General features: G+C 42.4%; 2 protein-coding genes across 2 annotated transcripts; one reads left to right on the top strand and one right to left on the bottom strand.

The window, feature by feature from the left end:
• The first annotated feature begins 7,133 nt into the window (after nt 1-7,133).
• Nucleotides 7,134-9,474, top strand: LOC133887231 (putative pentatricopeptide repeat-containing protein At3g08820). Its single transcript, XM_062327179.1, has 3 exons — nt 7,134-7,374; nt 7,903-8,272; nt 8,721-9,474. Exons 1-3 carry the CDS (start codon nt 7,134-7,136, stop codon nt 9,472-9,474), a joined length of 1,365 nt encoding a protein of 454 aa, XP_062183163.1.
• A 305-nt stretch (nt 9,475-9,779) lies between these two features.
• Nucleotides 9,780-15,326, bottom strand: LOC133886966 (probable staphylococcal-like nuclease CAN2). The gene is made up of 9 exons (XM_062326879.1): nt 14,939-15,326; nt 12,601-12,656; nt 12,279-12,390; nt 11,816-11,932; nt 11,511-11,698; nt 11,015-11,071; nt 10,766-10,925; nt 10,602-10,670; nt 9,780-10,125 (listed from the first exon to the last, which is right to left on the bottom strand). Exons 1-9 carry the CDS (start codon nt 15,179-15,181, stop codon nt 9,994-9,996), a joined length of 1,134 nt encoding a protein of 377 aa, XP_062182863.1. The 5' UTR covers nt 15,182-15,326; the 3' UTR covers nt 9,780-9,993.
• Between the last annotated feature and the right edge of the window lie 6,351 nt (nt 15,327-21,677).

The raw sequence follows: 21,677 nt of genomic DNA, 5'->3' as shown, positions 1-21,677 counted from the left end.
GTCCACCTGCACAAGTCTCGACGTAGCCTCGTAGATCGAGCCCTGTGCGTCCACCCTCAGGTACTGGCGGTACCCTTCATCCTAGTTTTTAATACTTTCAGCAAATTAAGTTAATATTGTGCTCAGGTTACTTCGGTGACGAGGCCGGTCCGTCTTTGGCGACCCCACCCCCGACCCCGCCCGCAACGTTCGAGCCATACTACGGCACGACAGCGTGGCCTTCTTCTGCTACACCGTCATACCACGCAGGTACAATTATACAATTTTTACTACTACTTCCGATACCACATTGTTCGTATCTAACGTAATTATTTGTTCGTAGGCCCCTCCAGCCAGTACACATGGATGCCAGCGGAGCCTTCACAGTCCTCCTACCCTAGTCAGGAGGATGAGGCTGGCCCGGACGCCGCATACGACCTCGTCCGTGACTTCTTCAGGGGCACACTTGACTACGACGTCCTCCAGTGGTCCCAGATACCCAATGCTCCACTTCGGACACAGCCCACGCAGGACGAGGCCTTGACACCGGTGCTCCCTACTAGGCCTACCAGACACGTCGGTCCACCCGACCCCCTCACCTACTCCAGAGGTCACGTGAGGGTTAACCAGCGGCATCGGGACCACGATGGGGCGCACCGACAACGGCAACGAGGGAGGCAGCAGTAGAATTTTACATTTTATGTAACTTAGATATACATATTCGCTTTGTGATGTACTCCTATGTATTCAGACACATTTACTTTGTATGGTCGACTTAGCATGTCGTAACTGCATTTCGTATTTAAACACGTTTAATGAAGAAGTGACCACACTACTGAACTTTAACCATGACTTGACAACACATGCCTCCTTGCGCAGGCTTTAAACAAGAAGTGACAACACTACCCAGCTTTTTCCAAACAATAAATGACAACACGGGTACCAATAAATATGGAATCTCTGACCATGATCAATGACACAACTTTCCCATTCTTCAAGATGGAATTCGATGCTCCTGCCACCAGCTACGCCCCTGCCCTCACTCCTTTCTTTGAGAGCAAATTCAATGCTCCTGCCTCCCCCAACTATAAATAGCCGAACCTCCTTACGTTGAAGCATCACTCATTTCTCATATCTCTCAAGTGCAATGTCTTCCTCAGCTCCATCAAGCCTACCAAAGAAACATTAGGGGACTACCATACCTGAAGGTCTCGAACCACCAATGTGCTTCTATGGTGACCTTTGTAAGCTCCGCAAGTCGCAGGACATCTCATACACCTATGGGCTGCGCTTCTTCATGTGTGCCAACTACGAGTATGACAAGCATCAACATGCAACAACTGGTTATCGACCGATACGATAACAGATATCCGCCTCATCTCTTCCGATTTCGCACCCTCTTTTACTAACCGCTCATCTTGTTCCATTTGTTCAGTCCCCTCTACCGCTCTGTGATTTTATTCAATGGTTCGACATGAACATGAGGTGGAGAAGGGAAGCGTACGCACGTCGGGAGTACGAGCAACAGTAAGAGGAACTTCGTCTCAAGCGGGAGGAAGAAGAGCGCATGAGGAAGGCGGCGCACGACCGTACCGTGGCTCAGGCTTGGGAGGCTGAGAGGGAAAGGAAGCGGGAGAGAGCCCGTCGTGCTAAGGCGGCAGGTCCCGATGCACTCTGAAAGGGAAAGTATCCTAGATGCACTTAGTAGAGAGTATCTAATGTAACCCGACATACTTTCCCTCCCTAAGGCATGTTATGATTAGGATCGACGCACTAATAAGTAGGTCTTAGTGCGAACCGTACATGCCACCTTTATTTCCTCATCGTGTCGTCGCGGTTACAGTGTATTGTAATGTTTTCACCCTATATTTAATACTATATTTGTCCTTGTTCGCACCCCATACTCACGTAAAATGCTGCGAGTGCTAATTACTAATTTTTTACTCTCCAACTATTACATAACCTACTCCAAATTTAATTTCTTAATTTCCTTAAAGCCCTTTCTTTTTATTTCTTGAATTACACAAAAAATTACATTTTTAGAGGGAAAAAAAGCCCCTAACCTCCTCCTCAGAGGGCGGCAAGGGAGGCTAACCGCCCTCTCAGGGGACGGTTAGGCCCAGAGAGGGCGGTTAGCCCCCTTGCCGCCCTCTGAGGGGGCGGTTAGGCCTGCCGCCCTCTCAGATGGCTGCAGCCCCTTAAGAGGGCTGCAGGCGTCTAGTTTTGCAAATTCTCTTACGAGAAATCTATTTATTTAAATTTTGAATAAAAAAATAAAAAAACTCACAAAACCAAGGATGCCTGATTCGTGCAAAGCCCACACAGTGATACTCGGCCATTCGGGTCAAGAACCCTAATGCCCTGATACTCCTAATCCCCCTCATCCCGATCCCTAGTTGGCTGCTGGCTCACGCGTTGCCACTGCCGCCGTCGCCACTCCAGTCACTGCCGCCACGCGCCAACGCCAAACGCCATGTCACGTGCTACTCGCCGCCGCCACGCGCCAACGCCGAACGCCGCCGCCACGCGCCACTCCCCTCCGCCAGGCTCTACCTCCGCCATGCACTGCACTGCTGCTTGCTGCGGTACTGTCCTGCAGTACCAGCTACTCATCAATATATTTAGGCCTATGCCATTTACCAGCTGAAATAAACTAAGTAAAAATTTAACTTGAATGTCCAGCTACTCATCAATATATTTTATTCGGCTAATTTACTCATTTACCAGCTGAAATAAACTAAGTAAAAATTTAACTTGAATGTCCAGCTACTCATCAATATATTTAGGCCTATGCCATTTTTCTGCCATCGACTCATGCCTCCCATTTTTTTAAGCTTGCTTGCTAAAAAATATTTATACAGCATAATAATTATGAATAACTCATAGTCTATTTTCAGCTGTTACTCAAGAGGATGATAAACAAAACATTTGGCGCATTCTACTTTTCTCAGGACGATAATAAATAAAACATCAGCTATGTATATCTCTTAGTTCATATATTTTTTCCAAGCATACATATATAGCCGGAATAAAATCTCTCTCTCTCTCTCTCTCTCTCTCTCTCTCTCTCTCTCTCTCTCTCTCTCTCTCTACACACACACAAGTTTAATTTTTCAAACACTTGCTACTATTCCACCCCCTGTTAATTTTGGATTTTTAAATACATTGTTATATCTAATAACCATATTCTTCCCCTGTGACAGCCGATCACGTACATATTGCTTCAATAACATCTGGCTAGAATGTGAAGACTTACGGGGCGGCATCCAAGGACCATACCAAAACCAAGAGTGGCAGCGGCATGGAACCTATCATCTGAGCTCTATAATTTTGAATGGATTGTAAATGCTATCGCAAAAAGTTTTGAAGGCAGAAATATATAGTTCATTGACAATTGGGTGCTCTTATCCATTCATTCAATCAGTTGTAGGGAGTTAAATTAAGTATGATGTTGGTATACAGAAGGTATACAGAACCATCAGTATAATGAATACTCAATCTACATTAGTTATTTGCTTATTTCTGAATTCAAATGGTTTCAGTAGAAGTGAGCACAAATAAATATTTCAAATAACATAATGTTCTTATTGGTTAATTTTTCAGCTAATAGACTTAATTAATATGGAGACCGTCTTGGCTTAGTGCTTGCAACACGTACAGATTTAGCAGTTATCTGCTGAATTCTTCTGACCATTTCAAGCATTGGTAGCAGTTATGGCTGCACCGCTTCGGCTTCACCTCCCACCACGCCTTCCTCCGACGCGTCGCCACCCTCCGGACGCGCTCTGTCACCCATGTATTAGCCTCCGCGCGCCGGCCTTTGCCTGCATATCACACCCAGTTTTAAAGGAAACAACCAGATGTATTCCACATGCATGCCAGGATCAAGTTTTACATACATGCAGCGACATTATTAGTGATAACATAAACTGTGTCTTAAATAATGTAAATATTCCTTACAAAAGGACCCGAAGGTCTGAAAGAAAATACTAATAAATCTTCAAATGGCAGCGGAACACCCATCCATCCACAGGCGTTGTCCGGGGGAAACACCAGCCTAGGACATGGTCTTCAATCAACGCCTTCTTCCTTCTAGAATTCAGCGTCCTTGCTCGGGACTTCCTCGAAGACTTCACCTTCTGAGCAGCATCCGAGGGTAGGGAAAAGGCAAGCGTGAGTACATAAAGTACTCAGCAAGTGGAGGAAAAATAAGACATGCAGGCTATTGATAAGGAAAAGTCAACTTGGGGATTACTGCGACTATGCTCAGCTAAACCAGACTCAAACAACCTAGCAACCTATTTACTAGATTTTTATTCCAACAATTTAAGAACATAACTCATCGGATTCCATCCGACTACCAGACTCACCAGATATCCCATATCCGGCTACCGACTCATCGGGACTACCACCACCCGACTACCCAAAACCAACCCTTAAAGTTCCCATCTAATCCTGAAGAAGTCCAAGCCGCTCTTGACCGTGAGCACGGCTGATCGATCAGTTTCTTTACTCTGCAGAGTTTGCACACTTTACCCACGAGTTGTGATTCCCTTTTTGCCTTACACTTCTGGGGTGTATGGCCGGGGTCTGACTACAAGGCTGTTACAAAGTATCTCCACATCTATAAGCACCCACTGAGGTTTCACCGCTAACAGGGATTCCATCCACTGCAGAGGCCCCCTCTTGTGCCACTGAACCAACCATTGGTGCGTACAGAATGTGAAGAACACCAATTACTTAGCCAGGCCGTACCCATATAGGCCTCATGGTTGTGCTGTTTTGCCAGGTTACAGGCTCCAAGAACCGGTCCTTAAGATCCCACACAAGAACGTACACAAACCCTGCTGTGTAGCTCCACCACATACTAGCCATCCAATTGGGATCCCTAAATTCAAGTTACTACAAGATTATCAATTCTCCCCAAGTACTTGTTTCATAGTTATTAATCAAAGTTCATAATAATTCTAATCCCTGACTGCACTAGCATGACTACCCTTTTACAAGACCCAAAAACCCCAAAAGAGGCTACAAGGATTGGCCACACAAATTCTAGTAAACCCTATTCATGGGATTTCAAAATTAGACAAGCATGCAACTAAGGAAAAGTAAACTATAATGATCTATGGTGAAATCAAGGTGATCAAGGACACTTGCCTTCGTAAGTTGGCTGCTCGGAATCCTCAAAGACTTGGTCCTGAATGCTGGCACTCTGCTCTCCTCCTAAAGCCGAAGCACACACCGGAAAGAAATAATAAAACAGCTAAATACACCACACTAAACAGGAGAAACTAACTCTAAAAAGGCTATGAACGGAAAGTACACGCTGCTACGATCTCGGGAGCGCGAAAATCACCTAAATCAGAGTTCGCATGGAAAAGTTACACTAATTCTACTCTACAGGGGCTTTTCTGAAAGATTGCATGGACTAAATTGTAAAAATAGAAAGTTCTAGGGGCTTAATTGCAATTATCCTAAAGTCCAGGGGCCTAATTGAAATTATCCTAAAGTCCAGGGGCCTAATTGCAATTTTCCAAAACTATCTAAGGGCCTTTATGCAAAAATAGTGAAGCCTAGGGGTTTCCCTGTAAATTTCCCTAATTTCAGAGAATATGTGGAATTATTTTTATACTGAAAATTCTAATTAATGCGCAAGGCTGACGTCACAGGCTGACTGGGCATCCAAGGCTGACTTGGCTCTGCCACGCAGGACAGGAACGCCCACGTGGCACGCTGACGTGTCTCGGCTGCTGACTGGGTTAAAGAGGGACACGTGGCGCAATCTGGACGGCTAGCGAAGGGGTATTCTGCGATCTAATCGGGAGCGCTCAAAATAGATCCGACGGCTGAGATGGTTTGGGGGGGGGGGGGGGGGGGGGAAACAGGCCGGCGGCGGTCGGAAAACGGCGGCGCCACCTCGGACTTCGCCGGAAGATTGCCGGAGACACGCAAATTCCGCGCTTCTGGCTGCTAAACTCTACGGCGAGCGGCGGAAAACGAAGGGGGGCACACGGGGAGTCTCACCAGGGGATTCTCGACGGGCGGGGAGGTCTCGGCGGCAGTCGGCGACGAAGAGGGGCGGCGGCGAGGCTCGGAACTCGACGGGGACCCGGCTGCGACGGCGGAGAGGCGAAATCGGCGGGCGCAGGAGCTTCCTGGGTAGCATGCGGTGCCGGAGAAAAGGTTAGTTGGCCGCGGCAACCTTCGGGCGCTGCTAGCAACGGAGGAGGGCGGCGGAGCTTACCGGCGAGCGGAGAGGACTCGGTTCCGACGGCGGAGGCACTTCGGCGAGCAGCAAAACGAGTTCCCCGCGGCTTGGCGAAGCTGGCGACGAGCTCGGACGCGAGGGGGACGGCTCGGGTGAGGCGAATTGGGCTCGGCGACGACGGCGGCTAGTGCTGCACGGGTTCTTCTCGGCAATGGGGCAGATGAAATCGAAACGACGGCGCTGCGGCTAAATAGGCGAGGGCGGGCGCGGGTGGTTGTGTAGGAGCAGCGCGTAGGGCGGGCGGCGCGACGGACTCGGATTCGGCGCGCGGCAGCTGCGGGGTTGGTTCGGATACGGGCGCGGGCGCGGCGCAGCGGGGAAGATAGCGCTGACAGGCGGGTCCCTCTGGTCAGCGGCGCGCGCGGGTTGGGCCGAAGTCAAGCGGAGGTTTGGGCTGGGCCGAGACTTTTAAACGGGCGTCACACTGCACCGTGGACTGGCGCGCCAAGTACGTCGCCTGGGCCTGGCACCCCACCAACGCCGCGCTGCTCGTCTGGCTCGCCGTTGTCTTCCTTCTCATGACCGGGGGGGGGGGGGCGCTCAACTCCGCCGTGCCCGACGCGTCACGGCGGCGGAAGGAGGTGTCCAATGAGGAATTCAACGCGCTCTTCACCGTCGTGCGTGTACCAGCTAGCACCCGCGGCTCTGCCACCACCTCAGGCTCCTCCTCCGCGGCGTCTACTGCAAGAGCGCCGCCGCCGGCCCGCAGCGCGAGCGCCTCCACGTGGCGATCGTCTTGCTCCTGCTCCACGCCACGTGGTTCGCGCAGTACACACCTACTGCGCGCTCTTCTGGTTCTTGAGCAGCGACACGCGCCCCGACTGGACCGTCAACCTGTGCATGGCGCTCGGCCTTGCCTTGGTGCCCCGTCGCCGCCGCCCTCTACATGGTCTACGGCTCGCTCGGCAGAAAAATCGTGCTTCCGGCGTCCAGCGACGAGGAGGCCGCGGACGTGTACGGCGAAGCGAGCACCGTGGCTTTGAACGCGTCGCATCACAACAGTGGCGGCAGCTGCAGAGTTGTGGTCACAAAGCCGGAGTGGGCCGGCGGGCTGTTCGACGACCTCGCCGACGACCCGACGGTGGCGGCGCTGTCCCTGACGTGCACGTTCTGGGATTTCTCGTGCTGTAACTAGTTGGGCACATGTGAGGCCTGGCTGGCCGTGTTCGGAGCCCCCCACTCCTTAGTATCCGGGTAGCTGGCCCGTGTATTTCAAAAAAAAAAAAAAAAAAAAAAACTCACTCTGCGTTCTTCTTTATCTAAAGCAGCTAAAACCCTTTAATTCACCCCCGACGCACCCTCACACACCTCCAATCAGTGAACTCTAATCCTAACCCGACAACGTCAAAGAGGAGGAGAATTGACAATAGCATGAGTCGCCAAAAATAATAATTGATAGAAATTTTAATGACATCTTGTTAATAGCCAGACGAATTTTTTTTACGCTTTTACTCCTCTTCAATCAACTGAAACGAGCGAAGCTCTCAGTTGACGCTCAAATCCCAGCGGGGCTTTAGGGTTTTGGGGAGGCTTCCATGGCTTGGCGAGAGGTAGAAGAAGACGCGGTGGATGTCGCATCTGGATCGCGCTATCAATATCGGTTTACTGAAACAAATTGGTATTTCAGTCGACCGATATATATAGTACGGGGCCAGATTGTTACACAGTGGTCGGGGCGCTCTCAGCATGCACAAGGTTGGGTGCATTGGATTTGGGACGGCGGGCAGTCGAGGTGCTGCACTGGGATGAGTTTCTTGACAACCCAGTCCTGGGGACTGCACTGATCGATATGTATGCCAAGTGTGGGAGCACATGTGACGCATGGACGGTGTTCCAGCAGATGAGGAAGAGAGACATTATTGTTTGGAATGCAATGATCCTGGGGCTTGGCATGACTAGCCATGGTAAGACTGCGCTCGCGCTTGTCGGTCAGATGGAGAAGTCAGGCATGACACTGAACGACAATACCTTCATTGGATTGCTCTGCAGCTGTACACATACTGGCCTAGTTCAAGACGGGCGGCGGTATTTTTTTAGAGAAATTTTACGGTGGTCCAAAATTAATATGAGCCATCTATTTTTAGAGTCCAACGATCCAGATTAATCAGAATACTACTTATTTTCTACTAGTAGTATAGGTAGTATATGTGAGTAGTATAGTAGTATTAGGGTTATTTTGGGAAGAAAAATACGTTGCATAAAACTAATTAACTGCAGTTATGTGTCTCTAAATAGAGTAATATTTTATTGTTATTTTAACATTTTAATCTGTCTTCAGCATGAGAGTTCATTTGCTACCCATCGGCTAGGGTTAGCGATCCGATGTTTGCGGCGTCAATTTTTCTATTAGCAAAAACATGGTAGTTAATTTTAACAAAATTGCCACAATTACCAAAATATCCAATTATATAGATCGTCGGATTAGATTTATACTACCTCTTACCTCTAGGTAGTATGGACCACCGTAAAATAGCTCTTTTTTTAACATGACTCAGTCATACCATATAAGCCCGAGGATCGAGCACGATGGTTGTATGGTCGACCTACTAAGTCGTGCAGGGTTGCTGGAGGAAGCTCATCAGCTGATTGAAGACATGCCAATGCAGGCAAATGCTGTTGTATGGGGGGCACTCCTTGGTGGTTGCAAGATCCATCGGGATGCTGACCTTGCTGAACATGTGTTGAAGCAGCTAATCTGGCTGGAGCCCTGGAATTCTGGAAACTATGCCATGCTCTCTAACATATACTATAACAGTGGAAGATGGGAAGATGCGGCAAAGCTCAGGTTGGAAATGAAGGCGAATGGGGTTGAGAAAGTCCCTGCATCTAGCTGGGTTGAGTTTAGTGGTAAGGTTCACGAGTTTCATGTTGGAGACAAATCACATCCCCTGTCAGATCAAATTTATGCAAAGCTCGATGAATTGGGCATGGGAATGAAGGCCATGGGTTATAAACCAACTACAGAGGTGGTGTTGTTTGACACTGAAGATGAGGAGGAGGAGCACACGCTTGTGGATCACAGCGAGAAGATTGCCATTGCATTCAGCCTCCTCACAACTGGACCAGGAGAGACCATTAGGGTCACCAAAAACCTCCGAGTGTGCAGTGGCTGCCACACCGCCATCAAGCTCATATCGAGGATAACCCATCATGAAATTATTGTTAGAGATAACAATCGATTTCACTGCTTTAGAGACAGTCATTGCTCTTGCAATGACTATTGGTAGTATTACAAACGACTTCCTGTTGTAATTTTGAGCAGCCATTTGATGTAAACTGTAGTCAGCTAGAGTTGTGATTGGAGCACGGAAGAGGCAGACTAAGGCAGGTCGATATTTTATTTATTTTTCTTCCATCCAATTGTTTCTGCTGAAAGGAATTAATAATGTTCTGTTTGCCTGCTTTTACCATTTTGCCTTTTTCAGATTGCTTTTACCCCCAGCGTCTGTTGCTTTCAGATGCTGGTATTTGAGAGATTTTGCCTTCTAAGCATGAAGTACTAGAGCTCATTTTTGTTGCAAATATTTCACACTTGATACTGACAACAGCTCATCTGTACATTACCAGGTTCACACTACTGAAAGCACTTCTGATAAGGTATTTCCCACAAACATAGACCATACATTTTGGCTCTTGGTTTCCGACACTCATACACATTCATTTGCAGCAAGCTGTTCGAGAATCTCACTACCAAACTGCGTGGCTATAGGATCATTTGAGACCTGGAAACTCCAAGTTCAGCTCCATTAGTAGACCTGAATGGCAACGTGCCCTGCAGCCTGCGCTGCGCGGCGCTGGTTTCTTTTATAATCCCACGGCTTCTCGGGGTTACCTGACGCCCAAAGCCCAAGGCGTGCATCTTCTGCTTCTCTCTGCCACTGCACAATCATAGTGCCAGTGAAAAACTTCTCGCGGCATAACCATCTAACTTATAGGACACCATTTCTATACGTAGTTCTGAGTTTGCTGGATGGTATTCCCTCCCTCCATCTATGTAAGACTTATTTTAGAGTAAAAAAGTCTTCAAAAGTATATTTAATCTTTCAATTTCTCTTTCGATATATTGTCAATTGCTACAAAATTAACATCTTGTTAAAGCACTTTGAAATCCGAATCTATTGATACAATTTTTGTAAACTAAACACATATAATTTGATTAATTATTAGTCAAACCTTACCAAGTTTGACTTTTTCAAATAAAAATACGCCTTACATAAATGGACGGAAGGAGTATAATACAAGGCTTACTCGAAATTGTTCTCATAAACTACAGTGCTACTGTCACACATGCGCCCATGACATTAGATAAGCATAGGTTCTTCAAATATGCATTTAGGTTCAAGGGAATTCTTACCTTTGCAAACTCTGGGCGTTTGTCGAATGCCTCGTAATGGTGGGCATGACCACACTTCAGCATTTGCTCCTGAAGGACTCAGAGACAGGCAATAACACTCATTAGCACTGAACCAGTAAAATCAGAAAACATGTGAGCTACTGAATATATAGTTTCAGTTTCACCTGTATGAAAACATTATCACAGTAGACGTCGCCTACATAGCGCTCATATTTGTCCTGCTCATACACATAAATTTTGACGCTTCTCCCGCCAATGAGTTTCACCAACGCATTTTTCGATTCCTTCCCATATGGCATATTAAGCTCCGGTGCATCAATGCCCCTTTAACTCATGAAAGAATTAACATTCACTTGACAACAGTACTTCTGGTTATTATTGAATGTACAAGTGCAATTTAGAGCAACACATACCTCATTCTGATTCGGTATCTCCTTGCAAGTATCTCTTCACCTGAAATGGTCAGTATCCTGCTCATCAAAATTCTTAGTAAGTTGTGCTTTTGGCGATTCCATATAAATCAAGTATATATATGAGCACAGCCAAACTGATGTAACCAAGGCCCGTATTTAAGAATATACAGATGCTCTAATGTTCGTCCCTTTTTTGTTTGGCTTTCCTTTCCTGCATATGCTACAATTGTATGTTTTTGTTAATTATTAGTAAATAAGCTCATTTTCTGCTAGTATTTCCCTGACTATTTAAACTATATTCGTGCAGTATTCTATACTAACAAAATTCTAAAATAATCTACAATAGCAATTCAAGCTGTACTTTATCCAACTTCTCAACTGGGATCCAATTTATTATTGAAGTAACTGAATGTATCCAAACTATAAACAATATATTAGAAATTCATATTAGACGGATTTATGATATAGAAGGTTTGTAATGGTTCGGTTTGTGTACTTGTATCCAGCTTCTTCAATGCTACTTAAAAGAGCATCAGCCCTCTGGTAATCCTTATGAGCGCGTGCTTTAGTCCTTGCAATCACCATCTCATGCACTTTCAGTGGCACATTCGCAGACTCCCTCGGGTCTGTTGTGTTAACATAGGGATTAAAGCCATCACCATCTCCAATGCACCTGTTGTCGACCTGATAACAGTAGCGATAGTTTGGGATCATAATTCATAAATGTTGATGCAAGACATTGGTCAGAAAATGTGAGCTGGCGAGTTAAGTGTTTTTTTGGGCACTGGTATCTATTCTGACCGGCAAAGTGTTCATCACAAACTTGACGCCCTCTGGTAGTGAGGATGGATGATGGCCTGAGGATGCTGAGGCTGCAGGGAGTGATGGGATCGGGAGGTTGTAAAATGCAAGAATACCCTGAGAAGAAAACATTGTTTCTGGATGGAATGAGTTGAACATATATGGCCATAGTAAAAATGACAATATTGCAAAGCGAGTACCTTGAGGAGGGGGAAAATCAGTGACAGTAAAAAAAATTATAATTCAAACATCAGTGAATTGCCTGAGTTTTCTAAGGGTTTAGCTTTTTTTTTTGTTCTGGCTTACAAAAACTGACTTCGTGTGAAAACCTGAAATTTATAACAAAGCCTGCCAACTTGCACTTACATGTGCCACATTTAAAACATAGAAATCACCCAGCGATCAATGCACAATTCCTATACTCTCCCTATGAAGTATTCGACTCTAAAGAACGACAGGTTACCTCCAAATCATCTCTCTGAATCCAGCTTAGGGCTGTTGCAACTAGCTGGGCAGCCTCTGCCGATGTTTTCGGTGGTGATGTATTCTTATATGCTTCCAAAATACTCTGGTACCTGTTCTTGTGCAAATTAAAATATTAAACTATTCCATTAGTTTTGTTTAATTGAAAATCAAGTTGTACTATCCTATTTTTTTCTATCATTAGCCTCAATTCTATTGAACTCAGAGAACAATGAAATCAGCTTTGATATCAATAGACCAAATGTACTAATTATAAGAAAAACAACAATCAATTGCATAAGCTTTTTAAAAGTTCATCTTACCATTTAGCCTGTGTGTTCTTGGATGATCTTCCATGCCGTATGAGCCCTTTAGGAATCTATTATGACAAAAGAAATTTTCCTTTACTATATATGCCTTATCATAGGGAAATTAAGAAAATGTGCAACTAGTTTTCTGAAGTCCTTTTCTTTTATAGCTTAGTCCAATATATGCATAATTCCAGATAATCCGCTTGGTTTGAAAACTAGATGGGTTGAAGTGTGTATGAATATACAACCTAGAGTTGTGGGAGAGAGAATAGACTGTGTTATGGAATTGTTAAAGAATATATGCATTCAGGGGACGGGCAAAGTCAGGCTACTGATTTTCTTTTACTAGTACGTTCATTATTTTTAGTACAGACATGTAGAATGGGGGGCTCTCTCTTTCCTCATCTGATCAGTCCACTTTTTTTTAAAAGATCTTGAAAACAACTAATTGAAGGATTTGATTATTCAGTATTGGATTGGAGTGGATTCGCAATAGTTCTAAAAAGTTTGAGAAATTTCTATTTGACCTGACTATTTTTTAAAGTACTTGAAACCAACTTATTTTTCAATAATCACCATAGGCCATTGAGTCACCTATAAGTAGTTGGATGTTGATCCAAAGTGCCTACGATGGTGACTGCAAAATAAGTTGGTTTGAAGAACGAAAACTATTTTCTATTTCATAATCATGTTTTAACTATATTTTAAATATAAAAATAAGTAAAAAGAACCTATATTATCATTCTAAGATACTCCAATGTGAACTACATGAAAAAAAAAATAGAAAAGAAGTCCATCAATTTTATTAGATTTTGATAATATCTTTGTATTTGTACATAAAATATAATACACTAAAAAAAAGTGCAAACAAAAAAAAACTATACATACCACTTGAACAATCTTATATACTCACATGCTCCATATATATATATATATATATATATATATATATATATATATATATATATATATATATATATATATATATATATATATATATATATATATATATATATGAAATGGGATCGGAATCTTAACGTCAGAGGATGTGGTCATTGACGGATGGGCCACGCTTTGCGTATGAGATGTGTATAAAGCTTGGATCAAACGAAATGATTAAAGTTGCCATGACGTGTCATTAGAATCTTAATATTCTCCATTGCGTCAATCATAATATTCGTTGCAATGTGGCTGCCTGCCGCAGTTAAAATATTATTGATTGATTGGCACATCCATCCATCCGTACGTTGAAAGAAACGGGATGAGAAAGATGAAAGTGAAATCAGATTCAAGTTGGTTTGCAGAGTTAAGTAAACTCAATCATGAACGTATATGTAAAGCATCCAGTGGAAAATAACATCAGAGACTGGTATGCATGATCGATCGATGTTTCGAAGAAATTAAAACAATTGCTCTGAGTGTAGAGCTTTAATTTGTTTTATGTTCATGATCTGAATCTTTTGGAGTAAGAGTTCGTAGAAAGGTCAAAGGTTGAGAGTGAAGTTGCAGAAGTGTTGTTGGGGCGCCGTCTTTTTGTGTTTGTAACCCTTTCCTTTTCCTTCTAATATAATTGCGGCATCCCTCTTGCCGTCCTTTTCGAAAAAAAAAAGTTGCAGAAGTGATGTAACAACTATGATTTCTCATACTCCCAAGCCAAATGAACACATACTAGTAACTGTACAGTACTTCACACACGTAAAATTAATTTTAGATATAGTAATTCAAAGGAATTTGATAGTGTATACGAAGTGCGAGAGGCGACACATCTTCTGCAGAAACCCGTTGGTGAATGTATAGAATATAAATATTGAACATCAAGATATAGAAGGCAAATAATGTAAGATTAAATGTATTTTTAGAAGGAGAAACAGGATTTAACCTTGTATAGTGATTATTTGATTAACTCGGGTAAACAGTGTAAATCAATTAGATATGTCACAACTCGTGTATTTTATAAAAATATAAATATATATACGCTGATACACACGCACATAGCAGGAACCCTTCTCCCCTTAGTAGAAGAATCTTATAACCAGATGATATTCTGCACAGTTTTCTATATATAGGATGCTCGTGCATGTCGATCGACATCCCTCCCATTGGTAATATTTAATAACTAGTTTCACTAGCTAAAAATAAAATTCATTACAAATGCAGCTTTCCAAGTGAAACTCTCTCTATGTATGTGAAACTCTATACCCTTTTCTTTGGTTCAAAAAGAAACTCTATAATATAGGGACTAGGGAGAAATAATAAGCAAACAGAAAAGGAAAGGAATTAAGGAAGAAACACTGTGATCGAGTATGGTGCATGTTTTGTTCAGAAAAAGCATGGTGCATGTTACTCCTACCGTGGATGTGGCCTCAAAGTTGAGGATGTCGTGCGCCAGGGCGGCGACGCCGACGGTGGCCGGCCTGGCGCCATGGGGACCTAGAGCCTGCTGATCATGGCGCCGCCGAGTGGTACTGGCTGCTGCAGGCTGATCATCCCATGATTCGCCGGCATGGATCACTACGTAGTGATCACTACCACCATCATGGTCATGATGGTCTTCTCCATCTCCCTTGAATAAGCGCCTGAGGATGTTTCCCATGGAGGATCCCTTCCCCTAGCTAGCTATTATACCTTCTTCAACCTCTAGCTTCTTGATTTGGTTATTGTCTATCTGCTCTGCTGCTTTATGCTTCTCCACTTCTCTAAGTTCTAAAGCTAGCAGCCCGGAGGTGATGGGAAAGAATAAAGAGAGTAAGAGACAGGCATGGTGGGACCCGGCCTAATACAAGTGGAGGAAAAAAGAAAAAGTCGCAGACCCTGTATAGACTAATGTCTATCTAGTATATAAAAGATTGACTTGCATTGAGCCATTGACCACTCGATGTGTTTTCATTTTACAACTTTACTTTTCTTTCGCAATGTTTGCTGGGAACACATATCCAGGAGGTATAAAGTGTAAGTAAACTTTTTATGTAATTGGACTATTTTCTATCTTATTAGATGCACATACAAATGATCTATCGAATGGGCATAAGTTCGGTACAATCATACTAAATGCTATTCAAGTTTTTTTAAGGGACATACAGTAAGAGAGGCATCTACTGCTCAATATATATTAAAAAGAAAGCAGATATGTACAGAGTTATGAGACAAAACAAAGAGAAAAAAGGCCAAACAGAACGAACAGGGCGAAGAGCCTAAGAGAAGGCCTCAAGACAACTGATGAAAAGCGATCTAGAAACATCTTTGAATCTATGGGACTGAGTATGAACATCATCTAGAAATCCTTGCTTCCAAGAAGTAAAGTTTGGCCCTCTATTCTCGAAGATGAGGACATTTCGTTATTTCCCTAATCTGTCAAGAGGCAATGATGAAGACCTCCATGAAGAACGAGAATGAAAAATCCTGCTTAGCCTTCACCATAATGCTAAAAAAAGGGAGATTGAAGTTCCAGTGAAGATTGATATCTTGCCAGCAACTTTTACTGAAATGGCATCCAAAGAAAAGATGAAAGGTTGTTTCCTTAGTTCTCTGATCACAAAGGACACAATTAGAATTGCTGTTATCAATGTTGAAGTTTTTCCTCCTAAGTAAGTTTCTAGTATTGAGCCTATCCATTAACGCTAACCAGATGAATACTTTGAGCTTATTGTTGCACTCAGATTTCCAGATCCAAATAAAAGGGGAGGCTGTCTAATACTTTGAAAAGGGAGGTTCTAAAATTTCTGAGGAATAAATATTAGATCCTCATATGTAATGCCATCTGTCCTTTTCTTCCATTTGAATCTGAATTCCTTGTAACAGTTCCTGAAGTCTAGAATATTCTGAAAATGCTTGTTCAGATAGAGGAGTGTAGAATTGTTCCTGAATGTTGTTATTTCTGAGGAAGACAACCACTGAAATATTCTTGTTTTTTGCAAAGGTAAAGAGACTTGGATGCAGATCGTGAATAAGATGTCTGTTCCATATGTCAGTCCAGAAAAGAGTTGTGGAACTTACCCATGAACATATCACACAGTTTGAGTAAGTCTTTCCACCAAAATGAGCCCATATCAGGGAAAATATGGGGAAGTTCACCGTTAGCATAATACGTCTTTCAGATCAAATTTACTCAGGGTAGATCCTTCTGATTGTAAAATTTATCCAATTGTTTGAGGAGGAGGGCCACATTTTGGTTTCTAAGGTTGATCACACCCAGCCCTTCTTTATATTTTGGTCTACAAACTTTCTTCCAGGCAACAAGAGGTTTACATTTTACATTAACATCTAAGTCTCTCCAAACACAGTGTCTTCTTGCTTTATCAATATTGTTGAGCACAATAACTGGGATTTTGAGAGAAACATAGTGTAGGTGAGCAGTGAAGATAGAACAGAGTTTACCAATTCCAGTCTGCCAGCATGAGATTGTATAGAAGTAGTTGTGAGCATTCTCTCAGTTTTGCCCATAAGAGGTGTAGCAAACATGAGTCTTTTAAGGTATATATGTGATTTTAGTGATTAATAATAGAATAGTTAATATGACTAATATATTTGTCAAGTATATATTTTAATAGGTCTTATTTATACAATACATGAAGAAGCTACCGAAGTAGGACAATGATTAGATTGAATTGGACAAGTCCCAGAAAAATTGTACACATCGGATGGTCCGACATAGAGGTATTTGTATACGCTGGAGCATTCTTCTCGGCTGTTTTGTATACACTGGATGGTCCGGTGCTCATAGGGTTGTACACACTGGACCATTCTCAGAAGTTGGTTTCAAGGTTGTACACGTCGGATGGTCTAGCGATAAAGATTTGCTACGCCAGAGCATTTTTCAGGAGATGTTGCAACGGCTAGCCTGGTGTGGTTGTACACATTGGATGGTCCACTGATCAAAGTATATACACAGGATAGTCCAGTGATAGAGTTCAAGGTAACGCCAGATCATCCAGTGTTCACAATAAATTTGAGTGGAGTTTCAACGGCTAGTTGTTGTTGTTGTTGTACATGCCGGATGGTTCAATATTTGTATTGCTATTAACGCTAGACCACCCGGTGTTCACAATCATTTTGAGTCATTGGAGTAATGACTAGTTCATGGGGTTGAGGCTATAAATACCCCCCGACTCGGTCGTTTGAGTGTGCTGAAGTCCAGGGAAGCTCAAAAACACTTAAGAAGATATCCAAGCCACCAAAGTGCTAAAATTGATCATCCAAGGTAATTAAGCACAAGATTAAGAGAATGATTAGTGCTATTAGGCCTAGAGAGAGTTGTTGCTGCCTAGAGAGGGGATCAAAGAGTGATCTTACATTATACCAAGTGGTACGCCAACATCTTAGAATCTTAGTGACTCGTCGGCACTGTGAGCCTTGGTGGCTTACCCTTGTTGACCCTCCGACTTAGTATGGAGTGGAAACAAGATGCTTGTACGTGGACGTGGAGACCCTTGCCTTGGTGGCTCAAGCTCCGAAGTGAAAACGGCGGCAAGTGACCAGAAGAGAGGGTTGTGGTGAGCCTTACCTTAGTGGATTGGTGGTTCAACCTACTTGAGGCCTAGGTGGCTCAAAGGTCGTGACCGGGTGCTGTCCAAGAGCAATGGTCTAGGTGGTTGCTCCAGTGTGGACTAGGGGTGATGTTTATGACATCGATACCACGAGATAAAAATCCATCGGACCGAGTTTGCTCTCTCTACCATATTTACGTTTTCATATTTACATCCTTGCAATCTACCTTTGCATGTTTACCTTCTTAGAGTAGTTTGATAGGATTGGCTATAAGTTACAAATCTTTTGAACAGTAGAGTAGACATACTAGATAAACATAGATCATATTTAGATAGAAATTGATAAAGGTTTATCTTGTGAAGTTTTTGGAGCCGATTAGTTTAAGGTGTCCTAATTCTCCCCCTCCCGGCTTAGAACATCACTGATCCCTACAGTTGGTATTAGAGCCGGGGCTCACACCTTTCAAAAGGATATGCCAATTCAAGCTAAAGATCTTAAAAATGCCAATTCAAGCTAAATATCTTAAAAAATGCAATGCTCTTAATGACATTCATGCTACCTTCATTTCTAATTATAAATATTTAGTAAGTAAATTTGAATTGCTAAACAAGAAGTATGAAGAGCTTAAGATAAAACTTGAGGGCATTGAATCTCAACCTAAGGACCCTTTGAAGCAATCTATCTCTCTTTAATTTCAAACTTAAGATAGATGCTTACACTTCTTGTGATGATTTGATTGATCTATCTAGCTTACCTCTTTGCAATGAGACATGTGTTAGAATATTGTTGTAAAATCATGTAATGATCTCATTGCACAAAAAAAATAATGAGCTTAAGTAAGAAATAGAGAAACTAAAAAAGGACTTAGCAAGATTGAAGGGCAAGAATCATGTATAACCTCCTCAAGATAATCGTGATAACATGGTAAACAAGCTTACGGAGGGGTCCACTGTGACATGCTTCAAGTATCATCAAGAAGTCCATAAGTTCTTCCAATACATTGAGGCTAAGAAGAAGATGATGATGATGAACCTCTCAAATAAGATCTCTAACATTTACACCAGGCATAACTATAAGATCAAGACCAAGAGCAACCACTACAAGTTCAAAAAGAAGAAAAATAGTAAAGTGGTTGCACACATGGTTGGGGGAAAAAGATCGAGGTGGAACCAACTTATTTGGGTGCCCAAGGATGTTATCACCAACATGAAGAGGCCCCAATCGATTTTGGTTCCAAAGAAGACTTGAAGTCCACGGGTCATCTCTGGAGATTTGGAGACTTGGCACACAAGATGGAGTGAATATTTAAGCAAAGAATCCAAATGTATAAGATTGGGCACATGGATGAAGATCTTTATCATCATATACCTAAATTCCTCATCCAAGGGTAAAAGAGTTAATGGTAACTAGATTTTTATTCATGCATTTTGTTTTGCATCTAGTACCTTTGTCTTGTTTAGAATTGTATATGCATATTTCATTTCCTTACAATATCTAGTGTATGTTTTTTCATCTGGTAGTTTACTTGTGTTTTCTCTAACCTATGAGCAACCTATATGGTTTATTAGTTATATGTTCTTTTCATGACACTTGATTTTCAAGTAGTTTTTTTATGTGATATGAGTCTAATTTATAGGATACATTTTCCATTGTTATTAATAATAAATGCATGTCTCTCACAAGTATTCGATATTTGTATGAACATATTTAGGGGGGAGAATATTCTATATGTTGTGATTTTGAGACCAACATGTATTGCAAGTAGTATCTTTTATAGTGTCATAGAGTAATCTATAAGTCTCCGGAGGTATGCAATGCTTATTCATCAATTGGTATAATTATCAAATCATTCGTATATTTAAGCTACCTTCATGCATAATATGGTTTAAACTTTCTATCCCCACATATTGTCTAGTTGTGCATATATTGTTACATACCTATAAGTGGTTCATCACAAGTGGGTCTCATCATATGTATACACACATATAAGGAGAACTTAGACCATATTATATGATTTTCATAAATTATGATCCATGTTTTTTATTTCATTTGGTACCCATATAACCCTTTCAATTGGATTCTTACAAGTTGTATGATATTATCGAATCATGGTTTATGAAGATTTCTCCCGTGTGCTGTAACGTTTCACTTGAGTTCAATATGTGTTTATAGTTCTTTTGAGATTGTTAATAAATAGGAGAATTTTAACAACCAAAGCAAGATACATAATTTTAACGACCAAAGCAAGATACATGGTTGTTAAGCAATTTTGCATGGGTCACAAGGGACATAGTGACGATGGAGAAAGATAGAGAATTGTTTTCATGGTAGTCACAACAAAAGACGATAAAGTGAAGGTAAGAACAAGGTATGAAAAAGATAGGATATTTCTCTTACCATTGGTTCACTTTCAATTGGTATCACTGGTTTTCTTGCAATTGATATATTTGGTTGTTCTTACCATGCATCCAAGCAAAGTGGTAAGGCCTTGTGCACTTTACAATTGTTGTCATTCATTATTTGAGCACTTTACAATTAGTATCATTTATTATCTGCCACTTGTTTTGGTTGTGTTGTCTTCAATCACTAAAAGGGAAAGATTGTATCGAACATGACCCTTTTAGGGCATGTATATGATTTCATTGATTAATGACAACATAGTCAATATGACTAATATGTTTGTCAAGTATATGCTTTAGTAAGTCTTATGGATGCAATACATGAAGAAGTCAACAAAGCAAGATAAATATTGAATTGAATTGGACAAGTTTCAAAAAATTGTACACGCCAGATGGTCTGGCGCTGAGGCATTTGTACATGCTATAGCATTCTTCTCGGCTGTTTTGTACACATTGGATGATCCGGTGCTCAAAGTGTTGTACACGCTAGAGCATTCTCAAAAGTTGGTTTCAATGCTGTACAAGCCGGATGGTCCGGCGATGAAGATTGGCTATGCTGGAGCATTTTCCAGGAGATATTGTAATGGATAGTCTGGCGTGGTTGTACATGCTGAATGGTCCAGTAATTAGAAGATCTAAACATCGGACAAATGTCCAGTGAGAAGTGGCTTGGTTGGCTCAAAATATACACACCGGATAGTTCGGTGATGAAGTTCAAGGCAACGCTATCATCCGGTGTTCACAATGATTTTGAGTGGAGTTCCAACGGCTAGTTGCTGCTGCTATACATGTCCGATGGTCCAGTGTTTGTACTGCTATTAACATCGGACCATCTGTGTTCACAATCTTTTTGAGCTATTGGAGCAATGGCTAGTTCACGGGGTTGAGGCTATAGATTCCCTCACTCAGCTATTTGAGTGTGTTGGAGTCTAGAGAGCTTATAGACATTTGAGAAGACATTCAAGCCACTAAAATGCTAAAAGTGATCATCCAAGGTAATTAAGCATAAGATTAAAGGAGTGATTAGTGCTATTAGGTCTAGAGAGAGTTGTCGCTAGGTGTTTCTACCTAGAGAGGTGATCAAGAAGTGATCCCATATTGTACCAAGTGGTACGCTGATATCTTGGAGTCTTGGTGACTCACTGGCACTGTGAGCCTTGGTGGCTCATACTTGTTGACCATCTGACTTGATGTGGAGCGGTAGCA

Source organism: Phragmites australis, chromosome 12 (genome assembly GCF_958298935.1).
Source record: "Phragmites australis chromosome 12, lpPhrAust1.1, whole genome shotgun sequence".
NCBI lineage: Eukaryota > Viridiplantae > Streptophyta > Magnoliopsida > Poales > Poaceae > Phragmites > Phragmites australis.
This window is presented reverse-complemented; position numbering and strand designations above follow the sequence as displayed.

Bases quoted from the DNA above. Each gene is read 5' to 3' on its own strand.
- LOC133887231 (XM_062327179.1), top strand. From the start codon at position 7,134: ATGGTCTACGGCTCGCTCGGCAGAAAAATCGTGCTTCCGGCGTCCAGC. The intron at 7,375-7,902 runs GTAACTAGTTGG...GTACGGGGCCAG, and splicing joins GTTCTGGGATTTCTCGTGCT to ATTGTTACACAGTGGTCGGG. The intron at 8,273-8,720 runs GTATTTTTTTAG...ACCGTAAAATAG, and splicing joins CTAGTTCAAGACGGGCGGCG to CTCTTTTTTTAACATGACTC.
- LOC133886966 (XM_062326879.1), bottom strand. From the start codon at position 15,181: ATGGGAAACATCCTCAGGCGCTTATTCAAGGGAGATGGAGAAGACCAT. The intron at 12,391-12,600 runs GTAAGATGAACT...GCACAAGAACAG, and splicing joins AAGAACACACAGGCTAAATG to GTACCAGAGTATTTTGGAAG. The intron at 11,072-11,510 runs GTACACAAACCG...TTTGATGAGCAG, and splicing joins ATTGAAGAAGCTGGATACAA to GATACTGACCATTTCAGGTG.